We start from the raw sequence: 15955 nt of genomic DNA, 5'->3' as shown, positions 1-15955 counted from the left end.
GTTCTTTCCTATGGATAACAAGTTAGAGGGGTCGCTCAAAAGAATGTATGTACACCAGGGTTTACAATGGCTACCTGCAGTGTTAACGTTGTCTGTTTCTATTGGACATACACTCCCCTCGAAGAAATCCAGGATTGGATAAGGGCTTTGAAGTTAACCAACTTCTTTATTTCAGATGCTTCCCTTCAGGTTATTAAGCTGGGAGCTAAGATTTCAAGCTTCCTATATTGGTCCGCAGAGCGTTATGGTTATAATCCTGGTCTGTGGATGTCTCATCTAAGTCTAAACTTTTGGCGATTCCTTACAAGGGAAAGACCTTGTTGGGACCTGGTTTGATGGAGATAACTCTGATATTACAGGAGGTAAGGGATATATCCCTCCCTCAGGATAAGATCCTTCTACTCCCTCTTCCAAGCATGAGCAGTCCAAGCCTTCCTGGGGACCTAATCCAAAAAGCCTGCTGTTGAATCAGACAGCATGAAGTGCCTGCCTCCGATCCAGGACCAGACCTTGTGGGGGGCAGGCTTTCCTATTTTGTTCAAACTTGGTTTGGAAATACAAACTGGAGATTAAGATTTATTTATTTTCCTCCTAGGGGCAGGTTCTGCCTTCAAGATTCTCTGCAGACCAGACAAAAAGAGAGGCGTTCTTACACTTGTATGGAACCTCTCTGATTTGGGAGTGATAGTTTCTGTTCCAGAGCAGGAACGAGGTCTGGGATTCTTTTCCAATCTGTTTGTGGTTCCCAAGAAGGAACTGTCAGACCAATTTTACCCATGAGTCTAATCAAGTTTCTCGGAGTGCTGTAAGATGGAAACTATTCGTTCAATTCTTTCTTGGGTCCAAGAGGGCCAGTTATTATGACCACGGTGAATTTAAAGGACACTTACTTGCAGGTTCCCATCCACAAGGACCATACAATTTTCTGAGGTTTGCCTTTCTAGACAAACGCTTCCGGCTCGGGGCTCTTCCATTCGACCTTCCAACAGCTCCAAGAATTTTCTCAACTCTCGGATGGAAGGTGAATTTGACAAAGAGTTCCTCAATTCTAACTACAAGGGTAGTTCTTGGGATCCATAATAGACTCCTTTATCAAAAAAAAAATTCTGACAGGAGTCAGGAAATCAAGGAATTTTTAATTCTTGCCTAGCACTTCAGTCCTCTCCTCGGTCATCAATGGCTCAGTACATGGAGGTAATTGGGTTGATGGTAGCGGCAATGGACATCATCCCGTTCACCCATTTCCACCTCCGACTTCTGCAGTTAATCATGCTCAGGCAGTGGAATGGAGATTATGCGGATCTGTCTCTGATTACAGCTGGAGCAGAAGATAAGGGATCTCTACTTGGTGGTTGTCTCAGGATCATCTCTCCCAAGGAACCTGCTTTGCAGATCTTCATGGGTGATTGTGACAACTGATGCCAGCCTTCTGGGATGGGGAGGAGTTTTGGCCTCTCTAAAGGCTCAGGGAACATGGACTCCGTCAGTCTGTTCTACCCATAAACATTCTGGAATTGAGTACAATCTTCAATGCTCGCCTGGCCTCAGTTCGCTTCGGCCCGGTTCAGCACGTTCCAGTCGGATAATATAACTTCAGTGGCTTACTCCTCCCGTAAGGGAGGAACTCTGAGTTCCTTGGCCATGACAGAGGTAGCCAAGATCATTCAGTGGACGAAGACGCACAATTGCTGCCTGTTGGCGATCCACATTCCAGGAGTGGACATCTGGGGAGACTGACTTCTAAGCAGGCAGACTTTCACCCGGGGGAGTGGGAACTCCATCTGGAAGTGTTTTCCAGCCTGATTCTCAAATGGGGTCAGTCGGAATTGGATATCATGGCTTCTTGGCAGAAGGCCAATCTTCTGTGGTACGGGTCAAGGTCTAGGAGCCCTCAGGCTGTACTGATAGACACTCTGGCGGTACCTTGGAATTTCAGTCTCGCATACCGATTTTCCTCAGTTTGCTCTTCTTTCTTGGGTCATTACTCGAATCAAGCAGGAGAGGGTGTCGGTGATCCTCCTTGCACCGGCGTGGCCTCGCAGGATTTGGTATGTAGACCTGGTGGACATGTCGTCATCTCTTCCACCTTGGAGACTTCCTTTGAGGAAGGACCTTCTAATTCAAGGACCTTTCTTTCGTCCAAATCTAGTTTCTTTGAAGCTGACTGCTTCAAGATTGAACGCTTAATTTTATCCAAGAGTGGATTTTTGGAATCAGTCATTGTGACTATGATTCAGGTTTGTAAACCTGTGACTAGGAGGATTTACCATAAGATATGGCGTAAATATCTATACTGGTGTGAATCCAAGGGCTACCCTTTGAGTAGTGTTCGGATTTCTAGAATTCTGTCCTTTCTCCAAGAAGTTTGGAGACAGGATTATAGGCAAGTTCCTTAAAGGGTCAAATATCTGCCTTGTCTATTTTGTTACATAAACAAACATCTGGCATACTTCCCAGACGTACAATCGTTTTGTCAGGCCTTAGTCAGGATCAGGCCCGTATTCAAATCAGTTACTCCTTGTCTTAATTTAGTTTTTAAAGTTTTTCAAGGGGCTCCGTTTGAGACAATGCATTCCTTAGATATTAAGTTGTTATCTTGAAAAGTTTTGTTTCCTGTCGCTATTTCATATGTTCGTAGATTTCAGAGTTTTTGGTATTGCATAATTTCAGACCGGAACATTAATAAGGAGTATGAGTCTCCTTTTTTTTTTTTTTTTTTTTTTTTTGTACTAAATTTGGGTTTCTCCCTAAAAGTAGTTCAGTCCGGAACATTAATCAGGAGATTGTTGTTCCTTCCTTGTGTCCTAATCCTTCTCAGGAGGAACGGCTTCTACACAACCTGGACGTGGTTCGTGCACTTTTTTTTTTTTTTTTTTTTTTTTTTTTTATGCAGGTGACTAAGAATTTCTTCAGTTTAACGTACGGGACCAAAAGCTACAGCCACTTCTCTTTCTTTGTGGCTGAAGAGTATCATTTGCTTTGCCTATGAAACTGCCGGACAGCAGCTTCCCGAGGGAGTAACGGCTCTTTCTACGAAGGTTGTTTCCTCTTCCTGGGCATTCAAAATGAAGCCTTTATGGAACAGTTTTGCTAGGCTGCAACTTGGTCCTCTCTTCTCTCTTTTTCAAAATTCTATAAATTTGACTTTTTAACCTCAGCTGAGATCGCTTTTGGGAGAAAGGGTTTTTCAAGCAGTGGTGCCTTCCATTTAGGTTTCCTGTCTTGTCCCTCCCTTATCTGTTTACTCTAGCTTGGGTATTGATTCCCAACAGTAATTAATGATGATCCGTGGACTCATTGTGTCATTAGAAAGAAAACAAAATTTATGCTTACCTTATAAATGTATTTATTTCTTGACACGATGAGTCCACGGCCCGCCCTGTTATTTAGACAGGTTGTTAGTATTTTATAAACTTTAGACACCTCTGCACCTTGTTTCTTCCTTTCTCTCCTTCGGTCGAATGACTGGGATGGGATAGAAGGGAGGTGATATTTGACAATTTTGCTGTGGTGCTCTTTGCCGCCTCCTGCTGGGCAGGAGTGATATTCCCAACCTTAATTAATGATGATCCGTAGACTCATGTCAAGAAATAAATAAATTTATCAGGTAAGCATACATTTTTTGTTTTTACACATTACAGATATTACGGTTGCTTCAAATGGGTAGTGGAGGCTTCAAATCTTAAGGCCAAACAAATAAGATTTTGCAGCCCCCATATACCAAGGAGGAAGAGTTAAAGGGACAGTAAAGACAAAAGAAAACTGGAAAGTTGTTTAAAATGTCATGCTCTATCCAATCAATTTAAGTTTAATTTTATCAATTTTGCTTAGTTCTCTTTGTATGCTTTGCTAAAGAGTAATCCTAGGTGAGCTCAGGAGTGTGTAAACGTGTTTTCTTCTGTTAAGTGTGATCAGTCCACGGGTCATCATTACTTCTGGGATATTACTCCTCCCCAACAGGAAGTGCAAGAGGATTCACCCAGCAGAGCTGCATATAGCTCCTCCCCTCTACATCACTCCCAGTCATTCTCTTGCACCCAACGACTAGATAGGATGTGTGAGAGGACTATGGTGATTATACTTAGTTTTTATCTTCAATCAAGAGTTTGTTATTTTAAAATAGCACCGGAGTGTGTTATTATCTCTCTGGCAGAGTTTGAAGAAGAATCTACCAGAGTTTTTGTTATGATTTTAGCCGGAGTAGTTAAGATCATATTGCTGTTTCTCGGCCATCTGAGGAGAGGTAAACTTCAGATCAGGGGACAGCGGGCAGATGAATCTGCATAGAGGTATGTAGCAGTTTTTATTTTCTGATAATGGAATTGATGAGAAAATCCTGCCATACCGATATAATGTCATGTATGTATACTTTACACTTCAGTATTCTGGGGAATGGTACTTCACTAGAATTACACTGTAAGAAATACATAAAGCTGTTTAATAACTAGAGATTATGTTTAACGTTTTTGCTGGAATGTAAAATCGTTTTCATTTACTGAGGTACTGAGTGAATAAATGTTTGGGCACTATTTTTCCACTTGGCAGTTGCTTAATCTGTTTTCTGACAGTTTCTGTTCTCCCTCACTGCTGTGTGTGAGGGGGAGGGGCCGTTTTTTGGCGCTTTTACTACGCATCAAATATTTCAGTCAGCAACTCATTGTATTCCCTGCATGATCCGGTTCATCTCTACAGAGCTCAGGGGTCTTCAAAACTTATTTTGAGGGAGGTAATTTCTCTCAGCAGAGCTGTGAGAATTGTAGTTTGACTGAGATAAAAAACGTTTATTCTGTAATTTGTTTCCTGCTTTCAGAATTTGTTATCTTTGCTAATGGGATTAAACCTTTGCTAAAGTTGTGGTGTTTACAAGGATTGAGGCTATAACTGTTTCAATTTATTAATTTTCAACTGTCATAGATCTTCTGTGCTTCTTAAAGGCACAGTACGTTTTAATATTATTCTAATTGAATTGTATTTCCAAGTTGCAAGTTTATTTGCTAGTGTGTTAAACATGTCTGATTCAGAGGATGATACCTGTGTCATTTGTTGCAATGCCAAAGTGGAGCCCAATAGAAATTTATGTACTAACTGTATTGATGCTACTTTAAATAAAAGTCAATCTGTACAAATTGAACAAATTTCACCAAACAACGAGGGGAGAGTTATGCCGACTAACTCGCCTCACGTGTCAGTACCTACATCTCCCGCTCAGAGGGAGGTGCGTGATATTGTAGCGCCGAGTACATCTGGGCGGCCATTACAAATCACATTACAGGATATGGCTACTGTTATGACTGAGGTTTTGGCTAAATTACCAGAACTAAGAGGTAAGCGTGATCACTCTGGGGTGAGAACAGAGTGCGCTGATAATATTAGGGCCATGTCAGACACTGCGTCACAGGTGGCAGAACATGAGGACGGAGAACTTCATTCTGTGGGTGACGGTTCTGATCCAAACAGACTGGATTCAGATATTTCAAATTTTAAATTTAAACTGGAAAACCTCCGTGTATTACTAGGGGAGGTGTTAGCGGCTCTGAATGATTGTAACACAGTTGCAATACCAGAGAAAATGTGTAGGTTGGATAAATATTTTGCGGTACCGACGAGTACTGAGGTTTTTCCTATACCTAAGAGACTTACTGAAATTGTTACTAAGGAGTGGGATAGACCCGGTGTGCCGTTCTCACCCCCTCCGATATTTAGAAAAATGTTTCCAATAGACGCCACCACAAGGGACTTATGGCAAACGGTCCCTAAGGTGGAGGGAGCAGTTTCTACCTTAGCTAAGCGTACCACTATCCCGGTGGAGGATAGCTGTGCTTTTTCAGATCCAATGGATAAAAAGTTAGAGGGTTACCTTAAGAAAATGTTTGTTCAACAAGGTTTTATATTGCAACCCCTTGCATGCATTGCGCCGATCACGGCTGCAGCGGCATTCTGGATTGAGTCTCTGGAAGAGAACATTGGTTCAGCTACTCTGGACGACATTACGGACAGGCTTAGAGTCCTTAAACTAGCTAATTCATTCATTTCGGAGGCCGTAGTACATCTTACTAAACTTACGGCGAAGAATTCAGGATTCGCCATTCAGGCACGCAGGGCGCTGTGGCTAAAATCCTGGTCAGCTGATGTTACTTCTAAGTCTAAATTGCTTAATATACCTTTCAAAGGGCAGACCTTATTCGGGCCCGGGTTGAAAGATTATCGCTGACATTACAGGTAAAGGCCATGCCCTGCCTCAGGACAAAGCCAAAGTTAAGGCTAGACAGTCTAATTTTCGTTCCTTTCGTAATTTCAAAGCAGGAGCAGCATCAACTTCCTCTGCACCAAAACAGGAAGGAGCTGTTGCTCGCTACAGACAAGGCTGGAAACCTAACCAGTCCTGGAACAAGGGCAAGCAGGCCAGGAAACCTGCTGCTGCCCCTAAAACAGCATGAATTGAGGGCCCCCGATCCGGGATCGGATCTAGTGGGGGGCAGACTTTCTCTCTTCGCCCAGGCTTGGGCAAGAGATGTCCAGGATCCCTGGGCGCTAGAGATAATATCTCAGGGATACCTTCTGGACTTCAAATACTCTCCTCCAAGACAGAGATTTCATCTGTCAAGATTGTCAACAATCCAGACAAAGAAAGAGGCGTTTCTACGCTGCGTACAAGAGCTCTTGTTAATGGGAGTAATCCATCCAGTTCCACGATCGGAACAGGGACAGGGGTTTTACTCAAATCTGTTTGTGGTTCCCAAAAAAGAGGGAACTTTCATACCAATCCTGGACTTAAAGATCCTAAACAAATTCCTAAGAGTTCCATCGTTCAAGATGGAGACTATTAGGACAATTTTACCTATGATCCAAGAGGGTCAGTACATGACCACTGTAGATTTAAAAGATGCTTACCTTCACATACCGATTCACAAAGATCATTATCGGTACCTAAGGTTTGCCTTCCTAGACAGGCATTACCAGTTTGTGGCTCTTCCATTCGGATTGGCTACAGCTCCAAGAATCTTCACAAAGGTTCTGGGTGCTCTTCTGGCGGTACTAAGACCGCGGGGAATCTCGGTAGCTCCATACCTAGACGACATTCTGATACAAGCTTCAAGCTTTCAAACTGCCAAGTCTCATACAGAGTTAGTGCTGGCATTTCTAAGGTCACATGGATGGAAGGTAAAAGAAAAGTTCACTCGTTCCACTCACAAGAGTTCCCTTCCTGGGGACTCTTATAGATTCTGTAGAAATGAAGATTTACCTGACAGAGGACAGGCTAACAAGACTTCAAAGTGCTTGCCGCACCCTACATTCCATTCAACACCCGTCAGTGGCTCAATGCATGGAGGTAATCGGCTTAATGGTAGCGGCAATGGACATAGTACCCTTTGCACGCTTACACCTCAGACCACTGCAACTGTGCATGCTAAGTCAGTGGAATGGGGATTACTCAGACTTATCCCCTTCTCTGAATCTGGATCAAGAGACCAGAAATTCTCTTCTATGGTGGCTTTCTCGGCCACATCTGTCCAGGGGGATGCCATTCAGCAGACCAGACTGGACAATTGTAACAACAGACGCCAGCCTTCTAGGTTGGGGTGCCGTCTGGAATTCTCTGAAGGCTCAGGGACAATGGAGTCAGGAGGAGAGTCTCCTGCCAATAAACATTCTGGAATTGAGAGCAGTTCTCAATGCCCTCCTGGCTTGGCCCCAGTTGACAACTCGGGGGTTCATCAGGTTTCAGTCGGACAACATCACGACTGTTGCTTACATCAACCATCAGGGAGGGACAAGAAGCTCCCTAGCTATGATGGAAGTATCAAAGATAATTCTCTGGGCAGAGTCTCACTCTTGCCACCTGTCAACAATCCACATCCCGGGAGTGGAGAACTGGGAGGCGGATTTCTTAAGTCGTCAGACTTTTCATCCGGGGGAGTGGGAACTTCATCCGGAGGTCTTTGCCCAAATACTGCGACGTTGGGGCAAACCAGAGATAGATCTCATGGCGTCTCGACAGAACGCCAAGCTTCCTTGTTACGGGTCCAGATCCAGGGATCCAGGAGCAGTCCTGATAGATGCTCTGACAGCACCTTGGGACTTCAGGATGGCTTACGTGTTTCCACCCTTCCCGTTGCTTCCTCGATTGATTGCCAGAATCAAACAAGAGAGAGCATCAGTGATTCTAATAGCACCTGCGTGGCCACGCAGGACTTGGTATACAGACCTGGTGGACATGTCATCCTGTCCACCTTGGTCTCTACCTCTGAAGCAGGACCTTCTGATACAGGGTCCCTTCAAACATCAAAATCTAACTTCTCTGAAGCTGACTGCTTGGAAATTGAACGCTTGAGTCAGTTATTGATACCTTAATACAGGCTAGGAAACCTGTTACCAGAAAGATTTACCATAAGATATGGCGTAAATACCTATATTGGTGTGAATCCAAAGGTTACTCTTGGAGTAAGGTTAGGATTCCTAGGATATTGTCTTTTCTACAAGAAGGTTTAGAAAAGGGTTTATCTGCTAGTTCATTAAAGGGACAGATCTCAGCTCTGTCCATTCTGTTACACAAACATCTGTCAGAAGTTCCTGACGTCCAGGCTTTTTGTCAGGCTTTGACCAGGATTAAGCCTGTGTTTAAAACTGTTGCTCCACCATGGAGTTTAAACCTTGTTCTTAATGTTTTACAGGGCGTTCCGTTTGAACCCCTTCATTCCATTGATATAAAGTTGTTATCTTGGAAAGTTCTATTTTTAATGGCTATTTCCTCGGCTCGAAGAGTCTCTGAATTATCAGCCTTACATTGTGATTCTCCTTATTTGATTTTTCATTTGGATAAGGTAGTCCTGCGTACTAAACCTGGGTTCTTACCTAAGGTAGTTACTAACAGGAATATCAATCAAGAGATTGTTGTTCCTTCTTTATGCCCAAATCCTTCTTCAAAGAAGGAACGTCTACTGCACAACCTGGATGTAGTCCGTGCTCTAAAATTTTACTTACAGGCAACTAAGGAATTTCGACAAACGTCTTCTCTGTTTGTCATTTACTCTGGGCAGAGGAGAGGTCAAAAAGCTTCCGCTACCTCTCTTTCTTTTTGGCTTCGTAGCATAATTCGTTTAGCTTATGAGACTGCTGGACAGCAGCCTCCTGAAAGAATTACAGCTCATTCTACTAGAGCTGTGGCTTCCACTTGGGCCTTCAAGAATGAGGCCTCTGTTGAACAGATTTGCAAGGCTGCAACTTGGTCTTCGCTTCATACTTTTTCCAAATTTTACAAATTTGACACTTTTGCTTCATCGGAGGCTATTTTTGGGAGAAAGGTTCTTCAGGCAGTGGTTCCTTCTGTATAAAGAGCCTGCCTATCCCTCCCGTCATCCGTGTACTTTTGCTTTGGTATTGGTATCCCAGAAGTAATGATGACCCGTGGACTGATCACACTTAACAGAAGAAAACATAATTTATGCTTACCTGATAAATTCCTTTCTTCTGTAGTGTGATCAGTCCACGGCCCGCCCTGTTTTTAAGGCAGGTAAATATTTTTTAATTTATACTCCAGTCACCACTTCACCCTTGGCTTTTCCTTTCTCGTTGGTCCTTGGTCGAATGACTGGGAGTGACGTAGAGGGGAGGAGCTATATGCAGCTCTGCTGGGTGAATCCTCTTGCACTTCCTGTTGGGGAGGAGTAATATCCCAGAAGTAATGATGACCCGTGGACTGATCACACTACAGAAGAAAGGAATTTATCAGGTAAGCATAAATTATGTTTTTATCCATCTGGCAGAAATAGCAATGTTATACAATGTTTCAACTACTTCTACCATAGACTGCTAAAGACACATGCACAGTTGTGAGCTCCTTCCACTTCACTCTGTTTTTCTAAGTTTACTTTTCAACAAAGTATACTAAGAGAACAAAGCAAATTTGATTATAGAAATAAATTAGAAAGTTGTTTCAAATAGCCTGCTTTATCTGAATCATGAACATTTCATTTTGACTTTACTTTCCCTTTAACAAATGTTTTGTTTAAAAGAAAAGTTGAATGAAGGGCACATCTTAGACTATAAAACCAAATTTACTTTTGTATGACTTATTTTGAGCTGTATTATTCAAACCTTGTAGGGCTGAAGGTAGCAGCAAGGTACAGTCTCGCATAGAGCAGCAACAGCAACAGATGCGGAATGCGTCCAAGACCCCTACAAATCTTAAAACTTCTTCACCTTTGCAAAAAATGTCTCCTACTTCACCTATGGATGACATTGAAAAGGGTATGTTGTGTGCTGTATAAATCGGTAATCTTTTGTTTTTAAGAATTTACTTTAATAGAGGCACCAATAGTGCATGAGATACATACATACATACATACATACATACATACATACATACATACATACATATTGTGCAAGAAGCTACTTTTTAGGCCTCTTTAATCAAAATAGACCACCTAAATTGTAGCCATCAACCTTATTTGAGGGCAAAATGTGTTTTTGTGAGTTGATCAAGAGTAACTTAATTTGTAACTGTTTTGTTTTTCTCTCATCAGAACTCATGGCAGAAGCCAGTGCAATTGACCAAATGAGCAGCTCAGACAGCTCTTCTGAGTCAAAAAGCTCCTCATCTAGCAGTGGTGACAGTTCCAGTGACTCTGAAGACGAGGGTAGCAAGTCTTCCCATTCTGTCTCAATGCCACTGCTCAATCAGTCTGCGTCAAATGCAGAGCCCATAACCCAAAAGTCTCAGGATAATGGTGGTCAGATGATGAGCACACTAAGTAAGTGCATCAAATTAGGGTTTTATCCCATTTTACATCTAGCACATCGCAAACATATTATACACTCTGAGAAACTTAAACCGTTTTTTTACATTCCTTTAAGGCAGTAAAAGTGTGTTAATACTGTACAATTTTACACAATAAGAAAAACATTCAAAACCACTTTTTCTAACTCTACAGTTTAATAATACACAGTAGACATTTACAACCGCCAAAAGGAAGGTTGTTTTAAAATGAGCCTATTCTTCCTTAAAGGGTCAGTCTAGTCAAAATTAAACTTTCATAATTCAGATAGGCCATGCAATTTTAAACTTTTCAATTTACTTTTATCAAATTTTGCTTTGTTCTCTATTCTTTGTTAAAAAGCTAAACCTAGTAGCCACATATGCTAATTTATAAGGCCTTGAAGGTTGCCTCTTATCTCAATGTCTTTTGACCGTTTTGCACAGCTAGACAGCACTAGTTCATGTGTGCCATATATAGATAACATTGTGCTCACTCCCACGGAGTTACCTAGGAGTCAGCACTGATTGGTTAAAATGCTAGTCTGTCAAAAGAACTGAAATAAGAGGGCAGTCTGCAGAGGCTTAGCTACAAGGGTAATCACAGAGGTAAAAAGTGTATGAATACAATGTGATGGTTATGCAAAATTGGGGAATTGGTAATAAAGGGATTATCTATCTTTTTTTAAAAAAGAAACATTTTCAAGTAGACTATCCCTTTAAGTTATTTTTTTCCATCAGGATAAAAGAAGTCTAATCTATTTAATTTAAAAAAAAAAATGCAAGTTAGGCCCAAATGGACTCTACCCTTATGACTGCCTGCCTGTACTATTGTTTAGAGCCATAATCTCTTGTCTTGGTTTTGAGCCAAAAAGTTATACAATCCTGAACAAAGAAGGCTATAATCTTCACAGCTAAAGATAAAACCTTCTCAATGGAGGTGCAAAAGAATAAGCCAGTTTGGCAAAATATAATAATGTGATATGTGCTGGAGTAACCATTATTAAGAGAAATAGTCATACACTTGGATGAAGTTGAAATTTGCTTATCTGGGAAAATCTAGATTTTTAAAGTGGCTTTTGAGAAAGGATAAACATATCTACAAAAGGGATATATTTTGTAACCAGGGTGAGACCGTTCTTTAAACACCTGGGGTTTGATCACACTCAATCGATTTACTCCAAAATTTGGCTTCTGGTTTGCCACTTAAATTGATCTTTGATCACAATGCAAAATCTATCATATTGATAAAAGACCAAAGCCACAAGCACCTTTTCAACAGAAACTCCTGAAGACCTTTACGTGTGCCTTTTTTTTTTTTTTTTCACACCTCCTTAAAGGGACACTGTACCCAAAATTTTTCTTTCGTGATTCAGATTGAGCATGAAATTTTAAGCAACTTTCTAATGTACTCCTATTATCAAATTTTCTTCATTCTCTTGGTATCTTTATTTGAAATGCAAGAATGTAAGTTTAGATGCCTGCCCATTTTTGGTGAACAACCTGGGTTGTTCTTGCTGATTGGTGGATAAATTCATCCACCAATAAAAAAGTGCTGTCCAGAGTACTGAAACCAAAAAAAAGCTTAGATGCCTTCTTTTTCAAATAATTATAGCAAGAAAATGAAGAAAAATTAATAGGAGTAAATTAGAAAGTTGCTTAAAATTGCATGCTCTTTCTGAATTACAAAAGAAAAAATTTGGGTTCAGTGTCCCTTTAAGGTTGCTTGTTCTATGGTGAGTTAGCACCTAGGAGCTGCCTCCTTAGCTTGTGCTTTTCACAGAGAAGACCTTTCCTGCCTCGGTACAGCCCCAAAATACCAGACAATCCTCCTCTGAATAAGGAACATGTCAGCCCCAATAGTTTTGGGCTTCTGTGGGCCTAGTCAATGAGGTGCAGCCACACTGCTCTAAGCATACTGGGCAAATGGTCAATGTCTGGTTTCACCTATCGCCCTTAGGGAGACTTCCCCAGGGTCATAATAAAAATATATACAGAAAGAGAAGCGCTCTACTAAGAATAACCCGTTAAAGGAACACTGAACCCAAATTTTTTTTTCTTTCTCACTTCAGATAGAGCACGACATTTTAAGCAACTTTCTAATTTACTCAGATTATCAAATTTTCTTCATTCTCTTGGTATCTTCATTTGAAATGCAAGAACGTAAGTTTAGATGCCGGCCCATTTTTGGTGAACATCTTGGGTTGTTCTTGCTGATTGGACAAAACTTTATTGGTGGATGCATTTATCTGCCAGAGGTCTGAACCAAAAAAAGCTTAGATGCCTTCTTCTTCAAATACAGATAGCAAGAGAACGAAGAAAAATTGATAATAGGAGTAAATAAGAAAGTTGCTTAAAATTGCATGCTCTATCTGTATCACGAAAGAAAAAAGTTGGGTTCAGTGTCCCTTTAAGTAGCTTGCTCTGTTGAGTTACCACCTAGGAGCAGCAGCCTCTTTTAGCCCAATTGTGCTTTTCATAGAGGATAACTTTCCTGTGAAAGGCACATACTGAGCAAAAAGAGGCTGCTCTTGGGGTGGTAACTAGCCATAGAACAAGCTATTAAGCTATTGTTCGTTCCATTTTTGAGCGCTTCTTTTTGTGACTGTGTAGTATGTTGTAGAGTCAGTTTTCTACGTAGAATGCACTTACAGGAAAGTGAGCAACATAAGAAATCCAGGTACATTGCCAAGAATTTGCAATATGATTTGGTTTAAGTGATGTATTTTAGCATTGTCATAGTAACATTTATGTGTTAGATATTTCAGATCCTTATTGGTGGTTTGCAAGTATTGAACCGTCCAAATTTCTGCTTTCCCTTTTTTGAATTTCCTTTTTCTTTTCTTGCAGGGAATGACTTGCAGCTGAGTGAGTCTGGAAGTGACAGCGATGACTAAACCAATATGTGGCCTCTTGACTATGATGTTGAATCTGTTTATCTACTAATCGGCATCCATTTTGCACTAGAATTTATCATTGACTAAAGTGAATGTTTTCATATTTTGATAAAAGAATATCTGAGAAATGTATTTCTATTTATCCTACATACTATTGATGTCTTATCCTGCCTGCACCCTTATTCTAGAACTAAGCAATTTGTTTGAGGGTGTAGTGTGTAGGTTTTTTTTTTCCTGACCCTATTAAAATGTCATTGTAACCCCCATAGATTGGGACATTTGACACCGTTTAAAGGTCAGTGCTTATATGGTTTTAATGTTGCAGCATTTTCACAGCTAAATTATTTTAAGGAAATATTAATTATTACAAAGTGCTCTCCCCCCCCCCCCTTTTTTTTTTTTTTTTTTTTTTTTAAATATTATCCAATGCATTTTTGAAATTCACCATATGTAGGGATGGTGGAATTAAAAGTTGCACTTCATTCTGGCCTAAAATACATAGTTCCAACTGTGTTGGAATTTAATATTTAAAGCTTATCCATAGTTTTCTTTGCTGAATTCCTTAAAAGTGATTAAAGTTTCTGGTTAAAAAAAAAATAGTTTTTGCTGATAAAGTAAAGGGACAGGACATCTTAAAAACCTCTCAAGCTGTGCTTTTTTATTTTTAATTATTTTTTTTGTACTACCTAAAAAGGATTGTCTTTCCATGTGGTGGTCTGTATGGTTAGACTAAAGCAATTCTTTATCGAGAATTTAAGATCAGTGTTAAATTTTATGATGTAAAAACTGCCAAAATTTTCTCAGTGAATTTTTCAGTAGTTGCCTCAATAACTTGATTCCAAAGAACAGCGTTCTGTGAACTGTGTGTTCTTATTGTTTAAGGCTTTTTTTTTTTTTTTTTTTGTGTATGTCAATATTTTACTTGCAGGTTTTCTTTCTTGATGATAAAATCAAAACTTCAGGAATTGCAATAAGGTTCACACATGAAAACATGGGTACATAAATTAATAAATATAGATATTTAAAAAAGAAAAAATTCTGTTTGATTTTTTTTTTTGTTCAGTTACCCAATTTGCTTTAGCCCAGTAAAAGTGTTGGTGGAGTTACATATTTAAAAATGTAAAAGTGGTTGTAGGATGCTCTTCTCACTATTCTGTTTGCCTCCTTTCTTGTACATACCTACTGATTATTTGTTTTTAATTTAAGAGAAGCTGAGGCCTTCAGTAGTATGAGTCTCACCCTACAGCAGGCCTCTGCCTCCATATCAACAATTGTATGTTTCACCACAAACACCCAGGGGCAAGATTACATATGCAGCGTTGGCCGCAAAAGCCAGCGTCACCTATTTCTTCTATAAAGGTAAGACGAGTCCACGGATTCATCCTTTACTTGTGGGATATTATCCTTCCTAACAGGAAGTGGCAAAGAGCACCACAGCAGAGCTGTCTATATAGCTCCTCCTTTAGCTCCACCCCCCCTCATTCTCTTTGCCTACTCTAACTACAAGGAAGTGTAAAGTGAATGAGGTGATAAAATATTAGTTTTTTAATTTCTTCAAGCAAGAGTTTATTTTAAATGGTACCGGTGTGTACTATTTACTCTTAGGCAGCAGATGGATGAAGACTGCTGCCTGGAGGATGATGATCTTAGCATTTGTAACTAAGATCCATTGCTGTTCCCACAGAGGCTGAGGAGTACAGGAAACTTCAGTGTGAGGAACGGTTTCATGCTATGCAGAAGTGAGGTATGTTCAGTCATATTTTTCTGGAGAGACTGTGTATTTCAGAAAGGCTGACATTATACCCAGGAGGGTAAGGGTAAGCAGTAATCCTAGAGCTAAAAGAAGGGCATTACTTAGCTTGCATATGGGGCCAATTACAAATATGGTTGACACTGAATTGTAAATATTTGTGAGCAAACGTTTCTTGATTTGGGAGTGCTTTAACGTTTTTGGCAAACTTTATTAAGGGCACACATGGCTTAACTTTTGGGTTTCAGAACCCACATGGCTAGTTATAACCACTCTGGTGCGGTTCTTTAAGGCTGTGGAGACATCGAGTGAGATGGGCGGGGCCTATTTTCGCGCCTCAGATGCGCAGTTAGTTTTATCAACCAGCGCTAACTTCTGAGGGCCCTGGTGTATGTTTTGGGCCAAATCGAAGCTTTTACCCCACATTTTCGATCCCTGAGGGCAGGTAGGGCCACAGGGCAGGGCTGTGGCTAGGTGCTGAGTTTTTTTCCGGATCTGGGTCAATTTTCGATCCGGTTTGCAAATTAAGGGGTTAAGATTGCACCACAATTTTTT

General features: G+C 40.7%; 1 protein-coding gene across 1 annotated transcript in view; it reads left to right on the top strand.

Annotated features, from left to right (window-relative positions):
- Positions 1–14686, top strand: part of EAF2 (ELL associated factor 2) — a 42296-nt gene extending 27610 nt beyond the window's left edge. The window contains exons 4-6 of the mRNA XM_053698078.1: positions 10103–10248; positions 10524–10751; positions 13604–14686. Coding sequence (XP_053554053.1) covers positions 10103–10248; positions 10524–10751; positions 13604–13650 — 421 coding nt within the window. The 3' untranslated portion in view covers positions 13651–14686. The remainder of the gene's footprint in view (positions 1–10102; positions 10249–10523; positions 10752–13603) is intronic.
- The last annotated feature ends 1269 nt before the right edge of the window (positions 14687–15955 follow it).

The sequence above is a fragment of the Bombina bombina genome, chromosome 1, assembly GCF_027579735.1.
Source record: "Bombina bombina isolate aBomBom1 chromosome 1, aBomBom1.pri, whole genome shotgun sequence".
NCBI classification, from domain to species: domain Eukaryota; kingdom Metazoa; phylum Chordata; class Amphibia; order Anura; family Bombinatoridae; genus Bombina; species Bombina bombina.
This window is presented reverse-complemented; position numbering and strand designations above follow the sequence as displayed.